Source organism: Salmo salar, chromosome ssa26 (assembly GCF_905237065.1).
Source record: "Salmo salar chromosome ssa26, Ssal_v3.1, whole genome shotgun sequence".
Classification (NCBI taxonomy): Eukaryota; Metazoa; Chordata; class Actinopteri; order Salmoniformes; family Salmonidae; genus Salmo; species Salmo salar.
Window position 1 is genome coordinate 5046575 of NC_059467.1, and position 15071 is coordinate 5061645.

The 15071-nt window shown below is 43.6% G+C and overlaps 1 protein-coding gene across 2 annotated transcripts in view; it reads left to right on the forward strand.

Annotated features, from left to right (window-relative positions):
* The first annotated feature begins 7754 nt into the window (after window positions 1-7754).
* The window catches only part of LOC123730759 (C-Jun-amino-terminal kinase-interacting protein 1), a 117534-nt gene continuing 110217 nt past the window's right edge, over window positions 7755-15071 (forward strand). For both annotated transcript variants that reach the window (XM_045708436.1, XM_045708437.1), the window contains exon 1: window positions 7755-8298. In XM_045708436.1, the coding sequence (XP_045564392.1) occupies window positions 8176-8298 (123 nt within the window). In that variant the 5' untranslated portion in view covers window positions 7755-8175. The remainder of the gene's footprint in view (window positions 8299-15071) is intronic.

The window sequence follows — 15071 nt, forward strand, 5'->3', positions numbered from 1 at the left end:
ACACAAAAGCATCACACTCCAGAAATAATCACCCATTTTAAATTATGAACTTGTGAATAATTCATAAGTAAGGGTGCTGGTGGTCTAAGTAGTTGTCAGAATTACCATTCTCGACGATGGCATAAAACACTGAGGATAATGATATTCACCTTTTTTATTATTCCGAGAGTGCCGTACCATCTGTTAAAAGTAAGAAATAACTGAGCTGAGAACCACTCCTAAAATGTAACAACTTCTTTTGACATTGAGACCCAGGCACAGAAATACCTATCTACTGTCACAAGGTGGCACTGCAGGCAACATTTTTTCCTTACTTGAGGAGAATGACATAGCTGCATATGAAATTCACTATTCTTTGGTCACGGTCTTAAGATAAGATCCTAGTATGAACTCACTCACCTGATCATTAGCATGCTGATATTCCTCCACTAACGAAACCGTCTCTGGTCTTCCTTGTTCCGAACCTACAGAATCAGAGGTAAACACATCCTTGTTTGAGGACACCGTTTTGTCAACCATTTTAGCATACAGAATCCACATCTGCATCTGTATATCACAAATGGCAGTAACAAATCTTAATGATTATACCCCACTCTTCCTCCTCTTCTTCACTGTCAGAGTACTGGTTTGCATCTCCTGTGCCACCATTCTGTCTGGGCAGGTTCTAGTAGCCTTTTAGCTTCCTCTCATAGATAGACCTGGTGGTGGCTATCACAAACACACACACACACACACACACACACACACACACACACACACCATATGGAAATGTTGTATTAGCAAGTACAGACAGATCAAATACAGAGATTAAAAAGGGGCAATCATCAGTAGCTACATCCATATTTGGACATACATTTAAGATATGTACCCTTTGATTCTTGAAGAATACATACAAACTTATAAATTCCTCATGAGTTTAGTTCAACTGTCGTACCCCATCAGAACCCAAAATAAGCTTGTTTTACTCCAGTGTTTGTAATCAAAGCAAATAAAAACAAACACTGCATAGCCTCAAATCATGGTTAAAACTATAATTTTGATATCTTGGATGGCCAGTCCTTGCATCCATAACGTGGTCTATGAATTTGAGAGTGGTAACATTTCTCCAGCCCCAGCACTCAGCTTTTTTGTTTCAACTGCTGATTGCCGCTTTAATGTAATGTCTTTAATAAGTGTAGTCTTCAGTAGTCTCACCTACAATGGGTCTAGCTTCGACTCCAGTGTGGCCTTGAGTTCATCATCCGTAAGTCCACAGGGGTCAGTCCTCTCTGGATCTTCCTTATTTTCTTCTTCCTGTGGGGACAGGAAATGACCAGGTATGATTGAAACTCACTGAAATCCCTTGACACAACTTTTACCATAACTGAGAAGTGTCTCTTAAAAACTCATTTCAGACCGCTGAGCATGACTAACTGGACAGGGTAAACACAGTCATGTTGATTATAATGCTAGTGTCACGACTTCCACCAAAGTCGGCCCCTCTCCTTGGCGTTCGGCGGTTGACGTCACCGGCTTACTAGTTGCCACCGATCTATGTTTCCCTGTTCGTTTGCTTTTGTCTTTATTATTCACACCTGTTTTTGATTCCCTGATTATGTTCATTATTTAACCCTCTGGCTTCCCTGTTTGTCTTGTCCGTGATTGTTTCCTGTTTTGTGATATTTGGAGGTGTTTTCTCCTAACCCTATATTTGGATGTGGAAGAAGTTTGATTATGATTTTAGTAAACACGTTATTGTTTAGACTCATCCATGTGTCCTGCGCCTGACTTCGACACTTCTACTAAAGCATTACAGAATCACGGACCTTTAATATGGAGTCAGCAGGAGCAGCCAGCCCTCCTATTCCAGTAAAGGAGCGTGTCCAGCAGCACGCGATAATGTTACAGAATCTCGGGACAGCCATGGATCGCGTGCTGCAGACTATGGAGAGAGTGGAGAGAAGAGGATTTCCCTTCAACTCAACCATTCCACCACCACCCGCACCTCTTCATACACCCATGCCCACCATTCCGTCGTCAGTATCTGGTGGGATTCGGCTCTCGCTCCCGAGAGCGTATGACGGAACAGCCGCCGGGTGCCAGGGGTTCCTACTCCAGCTGGAGCTCTACCTGGCGGCTGTCCAGCCGGCACCTTCGGGAAGCGAGAGAGTGAGTGCTCTCATCTCCTGTCTGACTGGTAAAGCCCTAGAGTGGGCCAACGCCATCTGGGGAGAGGAAGGCCCAACTCTGGATAATTACGAGGACTTCTCCCGCCGCTTTCGGGCAGTATTTGATCATCCACCAGAAGGGAAAGCGGCGGGAGAGTGCTTGTTTCAGTTAAGACAGGGGATGAGGAGCGCTCAGGAGTTTGCACTGGACTTTACAACTCTGGCGGCGGGTGCGGGATGGAATGATCGGGCCCTGATCGACCACTACAGGTGTGGTTTGCGTGAGGACGTTCGTAGGGAGTTAGCCTGCAGGGACACCACCCTCCACCTGGACCAGCTGGTGGACTTATCGATCCGGCTGGATAACCTTTTGGCCTCCCGTGGACGTCCGGATCGGGGTCCGTTGGTTCCATCCCCCTGCCCCTTAGACCCAACACCTATGGAGTTGGGAGGGGCTGGTACGAGGGAGACCGGAGGGGGAACCAGTCCATGCACTAGAGGTGACCGCAGAGGGCACACTGCTGGTCGGTGCTGGGGAGGTTCTCCAGGAAGTCGGGGTGGTAGGCGGAACACTGGCGGTTCATCTCAGGTGAGTAGGCACACGACTCACCCAGACCCCCCTGTTGCTCACGTGGTTATCTATAGGATTTCCGGGGTTTTCCCCGCATAAGGCGCTAGTAGATTCAGGTGCAGCTGGGAACTTTATGGATCGGTCTTGGCCCATAGATTAGGGATTCCTATTGTTCCCATTGATGTTCCCTTCCCTGTACATGCCCCAGATAGTCAAGACCATGGTGATTGCCTACGGAGCTGTGAAGGGAACGGCACCTCCATACCTTCAGGCTCTGATCAGGCCCTACACCCAAACAAGGGCACTGCGTTCATCCACCTCTGGCCTGCTGGCCCCCCTACCTCTGAGGAAGCACAGTTCCCGCTCAGCCCAGTCAAAACTGTTCGCTGCTCTGGCACCCCAATGGTGGAACAAGCTCCCTCACGACGCCAGGACAGCGGAGTCAATCACCACCTTCCGGGAGACACCTGAAACCCCACCTCTTTAAGGAATACCTAGGATAGGATAAAGTAATCCTTCTAACCCCCCCCCCTTAAAAGATTTAGATGCACTATTGTAAAGTCGTTGTTCCACTGGATATCATAAGGTGAATGCACCAATTTGTAAGTCGCTCTGGATAAGAGCGTCTGCTAAATGACTTAAATGTAATGTAAATGTAGGTCACTCTCATAACAGCCACGTTGTATTCCTTCCCTTCTCTTCGCTTGTGGACATCAGCTGTATGTGACCAAACAAAAAAACCTTTCCAAGACAAACCGCTACACACAGCCTACATCGTCATAGTCATAGTCCGCATAGCTAATAGAACTAACACATTAGTAAACCCGCTACAATCATGCAGTAACGTTAGTGTACAGTCAGTAAGCTGTGAAACCGGCGGGCCCCAGTGGCAAAAAAAGTGTTATACCAGAAGCTTACCTTGACTTGGAAGAGTTCCAGTGTTGTGTTGGAAAGTCATAGCCAGCTAGCTAACATAGCTTCCCTCTGTTTGAGTGTGGGGGTGTTCCAGGAAGGCTAAACCAGATAGCTGCATTTGCTTGCTTCTCCTTCATTTTGGAAGAAATGAATTTGTCTTTCTTTCTGAGTCAATTACTCACCACATTTTATACATTGCAGTGCTAGCTACCTGAAGCTTATGCTTTCAGTACTAGATTAATTCTCTGATCCTTTGATTGGGTGGACAACATGTCAGTTCATGCTGCAAGAGCTCTGATAGCCTGGATGGAGTCCTCCGGAAGTTATCATAATTACTGTGTAAGTCTATGGAAGGGGGTGAGAACCATGAGGCTCCTAGGTTTTGTATTGAAGTCATTGTACCCAGAGGAGGACGGAAGCTAGCTGTCCTCCGGCTATACCATGGTGCTACCCTACAGAGTGCTGTTGAGGCTACTGTATACCTTCTTTGCAAAATAGTGTGTTTTAATCAGCTATTAGGCAACGTGATTATATTTAATATAGTTTTATCTTAAACGTATAACTGTAAAATGTTTTACAATTACATTTTTTATGTATTTCACTGAGGAGGATGGTCCTCCCCTTCCTCCTCTGAGGAGCCTCCAGTGGTATAAATGTACAAATGACATACCTTACAGGGAACCATGACAGTGGCAAACGTTTGTACCATGTTAGGAACAAATCGAAACCTTCATTTTCTGAGACTGTATGGCTAGATCTGAAAACAGCAGTTGGTGGAGGGCATCCCTAAAACATTGAAAAGTTAGTTACGTTTGCTGCTGAAAAGTGGGCCAAATTGCCAGTAGAAAGGTGCAGCAAGCTCAATGATGGCTACAAAAAGATTTTGTCTGCAGTTATCTTGGCCAAAGGCTGTGAAACCCAATACTAGCTTCGGGCTGCCAATCATTTTGTCCATGCCATTTGCCTTTATTTTATAAATAAAAAATGTAAATGTAAGTTTACAAAAATAAAATGGTTTGCTTTAATTAACATTTAGCTTATAAATGCTTCATAAAGCCTTCATAATGCCTTCATGAGCACTACATAAATGTTCTACAAAGCATCTATAACTTTATGTCATGCTTTTTAAAGGATTCATAAATGTGGCTTAACTGTGTGACATAATCACCAATGTCAAATGTGACATAACCCACTATGTCGAATATGATACAATTTTATTTTTCACATGTGGCAAATACCTTATCGTGAAATGTTTACTTACAAGCCCTTAACCAAAAAGAGTTTAAAAATAGTTTTTAAAAAGTAAGTAATAAATATGTTCTAAATAAACTAAAGGAAAAATAGTAACACAATAAAATAACAATAACAAGGCGATATACAAGGGGTACCCCGTAGTCAATGTGCAGGGGTACGAGTTAGTCAAGGTAATTGAGGTAATACTGTATGTAGGGTGGCAGGTAGCCTAGTGGTTAGAGCGTTGGGCCAGTAACCGAAAGGTTGCTAGATGGAATCCTCAAGCTGCCAAGGTAAGAATCTGTCGTTCTGCCCCTGAACAACCCACTGTTCCTAGGCCGTCATTGTAAATAAGAATTTGTTCTTAACTGACTTGCCTAGTTAAATAAAGGTTAACTAATAATACATATTAAAGGCTTTATAAGCTACTTACACATTCACAAATAATATTTTGGATTTATTATCTATGCTGATCAATCAGAATTTCATCCCGAAGTGCCTAAATGCAGACTCGTTGCTCACCACTGTCTCTCTTCTGGTTCAGGCTCTGTCTCTGTCTCTGGCCCAATCTGTGCCTTCTCAAGACCTTCTGCCTGAGTCTCAGTGACTGGCTCACTAGTACTAACAGTTCATTTTCCAAATATAATACACTGCTCAAAAAAATAAAGGGAACACTAAAATAACACATCCTAGATCTGAATGAATGCAATAATCTTATTAAATACTTTTTTCTTTACATAGTTGAATGTGCTGACAACAAAATCACACAAAAATAATCAATGGAAATCCAATTTATCAACCCATGGAGGTCTGGATTTGGAGTCACACTCAAAATTAAAGTGGAAAACCACACTACAGGCTGATCCAACTTTGATGTAATGTCCTTAAAACAAGTCAAAATGAGGCTCAGTAGTGTGTGTGGCCTCCACGTGCCTGTATGACCTCCCTACAACGCCTGGGCATGCTCCTGATGAGGTGGCGGATGGTCTCCTGAGGGATCTCCTCCCAGACCTGGACTAAAGCATCCGCCAACTCCTGGACAGTCTGTGGTGCAACGTGGCGTTGGTGGATGGAGCGAGACATGATGTCCCAGATGTGCTCAATTGGATTCAGGTCTGCGGAACGGGCGGGCCAGTCCATAGCATCAATGCCTTCCTCTTGCAGGAACTGCTGACACACTCCAGCCACATGAGGTCTAGCATTGTCTTGCATTAGGAGGAACCCAGGGCCAACCGCACCAGCATATGGTCTCACAAGGGGTCTGAGGATCTCATCTCGGTACCTAATGGCAGTCAGGCTACCTCTGGCGAGCACATGGACGGCTGTGCGGCCCCCCAAAGAAATGCCACCCCACACCATGACTGACCCACCGCCAAACCGGTCATGCTGGAGGATGTTGCAGGCAGCAGAACGTTCTCCACAGCGTCTCCAGACTCTGTCACGTCTGTCACATGTGCTCAGTGTGAACCTGCTTTCATCTGTGAAGAGCACAGGGCGCCAGTGGCGAATTTGCCAATCTTGGTGTTCTCTGGCAAATGCCAAACATCCTGCACGGTGTTGGGCTGTAAGCACAACCCCCACCTGTGGACGTCGGGCCCTCATACCACCCTCATGGAGTCTGTTTCTGACTGTTTGAGCAGACACATGCACATTTGTGGCCTGCTGGAGGTCATTTTGCAGGGCTCTGGCAGTGCTTCTCCTGCTCCTCCTTGCACAAAGGCGGAGGTAGCGGTCCTGCTGCTGGGTTTTTTCCCTCCTACGGCCTCCTCCACGTCTCCTGATGTACTGGCCTGTCTCCTGGTAGCGCTTCCATGCTCTGGACACTACGCTGACAGACACAGCAAACCTTCTTGCCACAGCTCGCATTGATGTGCCATCCTGGATGAGCTGCACTACCTGAGCCACATGTGTAGGTTGTAGACTCCGTCTCATGCTACCACTAGAGTGAAAGCACCGCCAGCATTCAAAAGTGACCAAAACATCAGCCAGGAAGCATAGGAACTGAGAAGTGGTCTGTGGTCCCCACCTGCAGAACCACTCCTTTATTTGGCGTGTCTTGCTAATTGCCTATAATTTCCACCTGTTGTCTATTCCATTTGCACAACAGCATGTGAAATTTATTGTCAATCAGTGTTGCTTCCTAAGTGGACAGTTTGATTTCACAGAAGTGTGATTGACTTGGAGTTACATTGTGTTGTTTAAGTGTTCCCTTTCTTTTTTTGAGCAGTATATATTACTTATATTGTATAAAGCAGTTACAGGAGGTTATTAGAATGAAGTAGAAGTTTAGATAGACATTATATTCACAAATGTATTCATGGTCACCTTACCGTAGCTTCCAATCTTGGCCTCTTGCTTTGAGAGGTAAAGAATTAAATGATTTTGCCTTTGTCCTTGGTTTCTCTGTCAAAATATGAACAAGAGCTAACTAACTCCCCTGTAAGGTCTACTAAGAGCATTGTCTGCTGAAGTGATGTACCTCAAAGCTCTTAGACTTGTCCAACAACTAAAAGGTAATCAAAACAATTATTTGTCACATGCGCCGAATACAACAGGTGATTTTTTTCTTCCTTTAAATAACCAAACCAAAGTATTCTCTGATTAACTTAGATCATAGATTATGTGAAATTATATTGTCAAAATAATATGCTGCTTCCAGCTAGGAAGCAGGTACATATACACAACATTTAATATTTCAACAATATACATGGTGCTTGGTATGCCTTTGTTCAGTAAAATATGACTAACACACACACAGTTTTGTAGAAGGCATGGAGGTGGCATGAAAGTCAGGGTTAATGGAGTGTACACCCCCCCCCCACTCCTCCCCCATCTGGAGATGAAGCAGATCCTCCTGTCTCCTTTCATCCATCTTGTTTAGAGCAAAAGGGAGAGAGGAGAAAAAGAGGAAAGGGAGAGAAGATGAGAATAACCCAAGCATGATCGATCTGCTCCATGAATAATTGAAGAGGGATGTGTTTTGGAGAGTTCTGTTCTCAGCCCAGCCAAGCCCAGCTCTCCTACAATGATGTATCTTTCTACTCCTGCTTGTGCCACAGGGAAGCAGTTCCCTGCAGTGCACCTCTCGCATAGTAAATCTGATGTACATCCGGGACAGTGTAAACACTGATGACTCGAAAAAGGCTCTCAGTGGGAGAGGAGCAGAGAGAAGTCGGGTATCTAATAGAACTTTGCGCTGGCTGCTCCTGCCGCTGCTAACAACGATACTCCTATATTCCCATTCTGGGCTCAGGAACATTTAGTGCGACAGGAGGAAGGAGGGATAACCAGAGCAGGGCTTTGAATCATATGCCTAACCTATCGACCCAGCTGAGTGCACCTCCTCCTATCCTCTGTGAATGCCCTCACTTGCAGCATGGACTCCGGAGGGGAAAGAGAGGAAGGGTGGATGGAAGACCAGTGGGAGAAATGGTAGGGCAACACAACATCTTTTTCCTATCCTAGGTGCTTACCACACTGGCCGAAACCTAGTGGAGGGCTGGGTGACCTTGTGTGTGTATGTAACTGCTGAAAATCTGTCGCTCCCTATGCTTCGCCCAGTGTTGCAGCATAGGACAGAGATGCCCTTGAAGTAGAGCGGATGCATAGGAGAGAGGCAGAGAGAGAAGACAGCGAGAGAGTGGAGGTTGTACTATAGGTAGATGTAGTAGTTTTTATCATATAAGACACATGTAATATATCTCTTGGGAGAATAAGAATACAGAATATGATGATTTCACCAGGATGCTGGTATGTTGAAAGCACAGACTTGCTGCCTCTGTGTTTGTTGTCGTACGGTCTTGGATGTAAAGGTGACCCATTAGATGGGACTGTCCTTACGATGCACACCAAATGTGAGCAGCAAAGGTTGATGAATGAACGATATGCCTGATTTGGGATTAAGATGTAAATTAGCAGGAGAGAGAGGCAGGCTGATGTGGCTGTATTAATGAATCAATCATGTGTCTAATGCTTAACATGGAGAAGCCATAAGTGGCATAATTTAATCAGCAAATGAAGGAAGATTCACAGCCATATATGATGTCAGTAAATCACCCTAAGCAGATTCACGGATCTTCTTACTGTGTTATGGTTTATTATAAATCTTACAGGCTTTGGGGTTTTGCTCGATTTCGTGTTCGATTAAATTTTACATTTCGAGGTTGGTTCTGATTGGGCGTGGCTGGCCCTGATTGGAATTATCCTTATTGGTGAGGATGTGTTCAAATCAGAATAATATGCTGCTCCTGCTTCTAGCACAATATTTACACAACATTTTATATTTAAACAATATGCATGGTGCTTGGTACGCCTTCTGTGTTCAATTGAATATGACTAACACACACACACACAGTTTTGTAGAAGGCATGAAGGTGGCATGAAGGTCAGGGTTAATGGAGTGTACACCTTACCGTGAAATGCTTACTACAAGCCCTTAACCAACAATGCAGTTCAAGAAATAAGCATTTCGCTACACGCGCAATAACATCTGCTAAACATGTGTCTGTGACAAATACAATTTGATTTGATTTGAATGGAGTTAACAAAATATTTACTAAATAGACTAGAGAGAAAAAAAGGTATTAAGCTGTTGGGTCTAGGGGGCAGCATTTGCACGTCTGGATAAAAAAAATGTACCCGATTTAATCTGGTTACTAATCCTACCCAGTAACTAGAATATGCATATACTTATTATATATGGATAGAAAACACTCTAAAGTTTCTAAAACTGTTTGAATGGTGTCTGTGAGTATAACAGAACTCATTTGGCAGGCAAAACCCTGAGACATTTTCTGACAGGAAGTGGATACCTGATGTGTTGTATTGACTTTAAACCTATCCCATTGAAAAACACAGGGGCTTAGGAATATTTTGGCACTTCCTATTGCTTCCACTAGATGTCACCAGCCTTTACAAAGTGTTTTGAGTCTTCTGGAGGGAGATCTGACCGAACAAGAGCCATGGAACGATGATGTCCCATTAGGCACCTGGCGCGCGAGTTCATGTTGGGTACCCTCGTTCCAATACGTTATAAAAGAGTATGCATTCGTCCACCTTGAATATTATTCATGTTCTGGTTAAAAAAGGCCCTAATGATTTATGCTATACAACGTTTGACATGTTTGAACGAACGGAAATATATTTTTTCCCCTCGTTCATGACGAGAAGTCCGGCTGGCTTACATCATGTGCTAACGAGACGGAGATTTTTGGACATAAATGATGAGCTTTTTTGAACAAAACTACATTCGTTATGGACCTGTGATACCTGGAAGTGACATCTGATGAAGAGAATCAAAGGTAATGGATTATTTACATAGTATTTTCGATTTTAGATCTCCCCAACATGACGTCTAGTCTGTATCGCAACGCGTATTTTTCTGGGCGCAGTGCTCAGATTATTGCAAAGTGTGATTTCCCAGTAAGGTTATTTTTAAATCTGGCAAGTTGATTGCGTTCAAGATATGTAAATCTATAATTCTTTAAATGACAATATAATATTTTACCAATGTTTTCTAATTTTAATTATTTAATTTCTGACACTGACTTGACTGCCGGTTATTGGAGGGAAACGATTTCCTCAACATCAATGCCATAGTAAAACGCTGTTTTTGGATATAAATATGAACTTGATAGAACTAAAAATGCATGCATTGTCTAACATAATGTCCTAGGAGTGTCATCTGATGGAGATTGTAAAAGGTTAGTGCATCATTTTAGCTGGTTTTATGGTTTTGGTGACCCTGTCTTTGACTTGACAAAACATTACACACAACTCTTGTAAATGTACTGTCCTAACATACTCTAAATTTATGCTTTCGCCGTAAAACCTTTTTGAAATCGTAAAACGTGGTTAGATTAAGGAGATGTTTAACTTTCAAATGGTGTAAAATAGTTGTATTTTTGAAAAATTTGAATTTTGACATTTATTTGGATTCAAATTTGCCGCTCTTGAAATGCACCTGCTGTTGATGGAGTGCACCACGGGTGGCACGCTAGCGTCCCACCTAGCCCCAAGAGGTTAAAACAATAATACAAAAGTAACACAAGAAAATTACATAACAATAACGAGGCTATATACAGTACCGAGTACAATGTGCGGGGGTACAGGTTAGTCGAGGTAATTTGTAAAGTGACTATGCATAGATAATAAACAGCGAGTAGCAGCACTGTAAAAACAAAGAGGGGGGGAGGGGTAATCAATGTAAATAATCCAGGGTGGCCATTTTATTAATTGTTCAGCAGTTTTATGGCTTGGGGGTAGAAGCTGTTAAAGAGCCATTTGGTCCTAGACTTGGCGCTCCGGTACTGCTTGCCGTGCGGTAGCAGAGAGAACAGTCTATGACTTGGGTGACTGGAGTCTTTGACAATTTTTGGAGCCTTCCTCTAACACACCTAGTATATAGGTACTGGATGTCAAAAAGCTTGGCCCCAGTAAGGTACCGGGCTGTACGCACTGCCCTCTGCAGCGCCTTATGGTCAGATGCCGATCAGTTGCCATACCAGGCGGTGATGCAACCTGTCTGGATGCTCTCGATGGTGCATTTGTAGAACTTTTAGAAGATCTGGGGACCGATGACAAATCTTTTGGAGGCCCATGACAAGTCTCCTGATGGGGAAAAGGTGTTGTCGTGCCCTCTTCACAACTGTCTTGGTGTGTTTGGACCATGATAGTTCATTGGTGATGTGGACACCAAGGAACTTGAAACTGCCGACGAGATCCACCTTAAACCCATCAACGTTAATGGGGGACTGTTCGGCACTCCTTTTCCTATAGTCCATGATCAGATCCTTTGTCTTAATCACATTGAGAGAGGTTGTCCTGGCACCACACAGCCTGGTCTCCGACCTCCTCCCTATAGGCTCCTCCCATCATTGTCGGTGATCAGGCACTGACACTTTTGTGTCGTCAGCAAACTTAATTATGGTGTTGGAGTTGTGCTTGGCCACGCGGTCTTGGATGAACAGGGAGTATAGAATGGAATAAACCACGCACCTCTGAGGGGCCCCAGTGTTGAGGATCAGCTTGGCAGATGTGTTGTTGGCTACCCTTACCACCTGGGGGCGGCTGTCAGAAAGTCCAGGATCCAGTTGCAGAGGGAGGTGTTTAGTCCCAGGGTCCTTAGCTTCATGTGGGCACTATGGTGTTGAACGCTGAGCTGTAGTCAATGAACAGCATTCTCACACAGTTGTTCCTTTTGTCCAGGTGGGAAACGGCAGTGTGGAGTGTGATTGAGATTGCATCATCTGTGGATCTGTTGGGGCGTTATGCGAATTGGAGTGGGTCTGGGGTTTCTGGCATGATGGTGTTGATGTGAGCCATGACCAGCCTTTCAAAGCAATTCATGGCTACCGACATGACTGTTACGAGTCGGTAGTCATTTAGGCAGGTTACCTCTGCTTTCTTGGGCACAGGGACTATGGTGGCCTGTTTGAAACATGTAGGTATTACAGAATCGGTCAGGGAGCGGTTGAAAATGTCAGTAAAGACACTTGCCAGTTGGTCCACGCATGCTTTGAGTACACATCCTGGTAATCCGTCTGGCCCCGTGACCTGTTTAAAGGTCTTACTCACATCATCTACGGAGGGTGTTATCACACGTTCGTTCGGAACAGCTGGTGCTCTCATGCATGTTTCAGTGTTGCTTGCCTCGAAGCAAGCATAAAAGGCATTTAGCTCGTCTGGTAGGCTCGCATCACTGGGCAGCTTGCGGCTGGGTTTCCCTTTGTAGTCTGCAATATTTTTCAAACCCTGCCACAGGGTTACTCAAAGCCAGTGGCATGTCATTGGTAAAGATTGAAAAAAGTAAGGGGCCTAGACAGCTGCCCTGGGAAATTCCTGATTCTACCTGGATTATGTTGGAGAGGCTTTCATTAAAGAACAACCTCTGTACTCTGTTAGACATGTAACTCTTTATCCACAATATAGCAGGGGTTGTAAAGCCATAACACAAATGTTTTTCCAGCAGCAGACGATGTCAAAGCCGCACTGAAGTCTAACAAAACAGCTCCCACAATCTTTTTGTCATCAATTTCTCTCAGCCAATCATTGGTTATTTGTGTAACTGCCATGCGTGTTGAATGCCCTTCCCTATAAGCGTGCTGAGAGTCTGTTGTCAATTTGTTTACTGTAAAATAGATTTGTATCTGGTCAAACAAATTTTTTCTCCAAAAGTTTACTAAGGGTTGGTAATAGGCTGATTGGTTGGCTATTTGAGCCAGTAAAGGGGGCTTTACTATTCTTGGGTAGTAGAATGACTTTTGCTTCCCTCCAGGCCTGAGGGCACACACTTTCTTGTAGGCTTAGATTGAAGATATGGCAAATAGGAGTGGCAATATCCTCAGTCATTTTCCATCCAAGTTGTCAAACCCAGGGGGCTTGTTACTGTTGATAGACTACAAAAACATTTTCAACTCTTCCACACTCACTTAACGGAATTCAAAATTATAATGCTTGTCTTTCATAATTTGGTCAGTTACAGTACACTTGGATGTGTAGTGTCGTGACGTTGGTACCATTAATGCGATGCCGATTATTTTATCAAATCAATTACATACCACGTTCAATTACTACGCTACTAAGTGAATCATATAACAATTAATTAAGTAGTAATCTGGGGCACCACGGGAAAAGTTTATTTAATGAGTTACCATTTCCCGAATTGACAAAAAAAATGTCCGAATATCTCGATATGCTATCCAATCATTTGCTCCTCATATCTCAGTCTCATTCTGAACGTTGTAATATCCTATAAATCTGCATGAACCCTAGTCTCCATGATGAGTCAGCGATACACAAATTGGCTTAACTGTTTATTTACTAACTAACTAAATAATCATACAGAATTACATAAACACACAGGATAGATTATACATTGGTTACTAACATGATGCAATGAAAAGTCCCTAGTGGACTAACCCGATATGATGAAAGAGCGGGAGAAGAAGAGACAAAGGAATTATCATGCATACAGTTGAATAATATGCTCATCATAAATATGGATATTTAGCACCCTGACAACCGCTCATTCAGATTTAGAAATGCAACACATATTTACGCTTGTATGTCAATGTTGTCTCGCTCTCTTGAAAACACTCAATCCATCTATGGGGAGTAATTCGACAGAAAATCTCTGGTTGTGTAAGTCTCTGGTTGTCCACCAGAGGTCACCATGTCCTTTGTAGTTGTAGTAGGTTGTTCTCAGAGTGTCAGAACAGTTCTTCCCAAGGTGTACTGATGGGGGGTCACCTTGGGGTCATGATAGGGGCTGCACCAAATGACTGTATTATAATAATTGATTATGATTATGTTGTATTAATAGAAGGGGACGAGCTACAATACCCCTCCCCCACTACATTTATAGGGTCCTGGACTACAGATTAGCAATATATATATGCATTATAAGGTTTAATATTGTTCCACAGTTATTTTCTAGTCTCTGAGTCTGAGAGGTGTGTGCGTTATTGCAGTCAAAACAGGGTGTCTGTGAGAAAGCGCCTCAGAGCTAAAAGAGATTAATAGACACAGAACCCTGCAGGGGAGTGAAAGAGATAAGAGACTAGTCAGACATACCACTATAAAGCAACTTGGGGAGTGGGAAATTACTGCTGAGCCCTTAGAAAACACTGGAACTATTGTCTCTCCTGCAAGTTTGTATAACTGTATAAGCATGGGATTGGTCTCATGAGTAGAAGGTGTTGACATAGGCAGTTACATCACTAGGGGTTGACTGCAAGCATATTAAAGCAACTTGGACCGTTTCCTATTTTGCAGAATTTACTCGGAAACATGCGTGCTATGTTCCCATTGTCAACTTCTGTCTGCAGTTGCATTAATAAAGGTTTTTGATTGATTTACTTAACCTGTTGGGGCTAGGGGGCAGTATTTGCACGGCCGGATAAAAGATTACCCGATTTAAACTGGTTACTACTCTTGCCCAGAAATGAGAATATGCATATAATTAGTAGATTTTGATAGGAAACACCCTAAAGTTTCTAAAACTGTTTGAATGGTGTCTGTGAGTATAACAGAACTCATATGGCAGGCCAAAACCTGAGAAGATTCCATACAGGAAGTGCCCTGTCTGACAATTCGTTCTCCTTCTGTGGCATCTCTATCGAAAATACAGCATCTGTGCTGTAACGTGACATTTTCTAAGGCTTCTATTGGCTCTCAGAAGGCGCCAGAAAGTGGAATGACGTCTC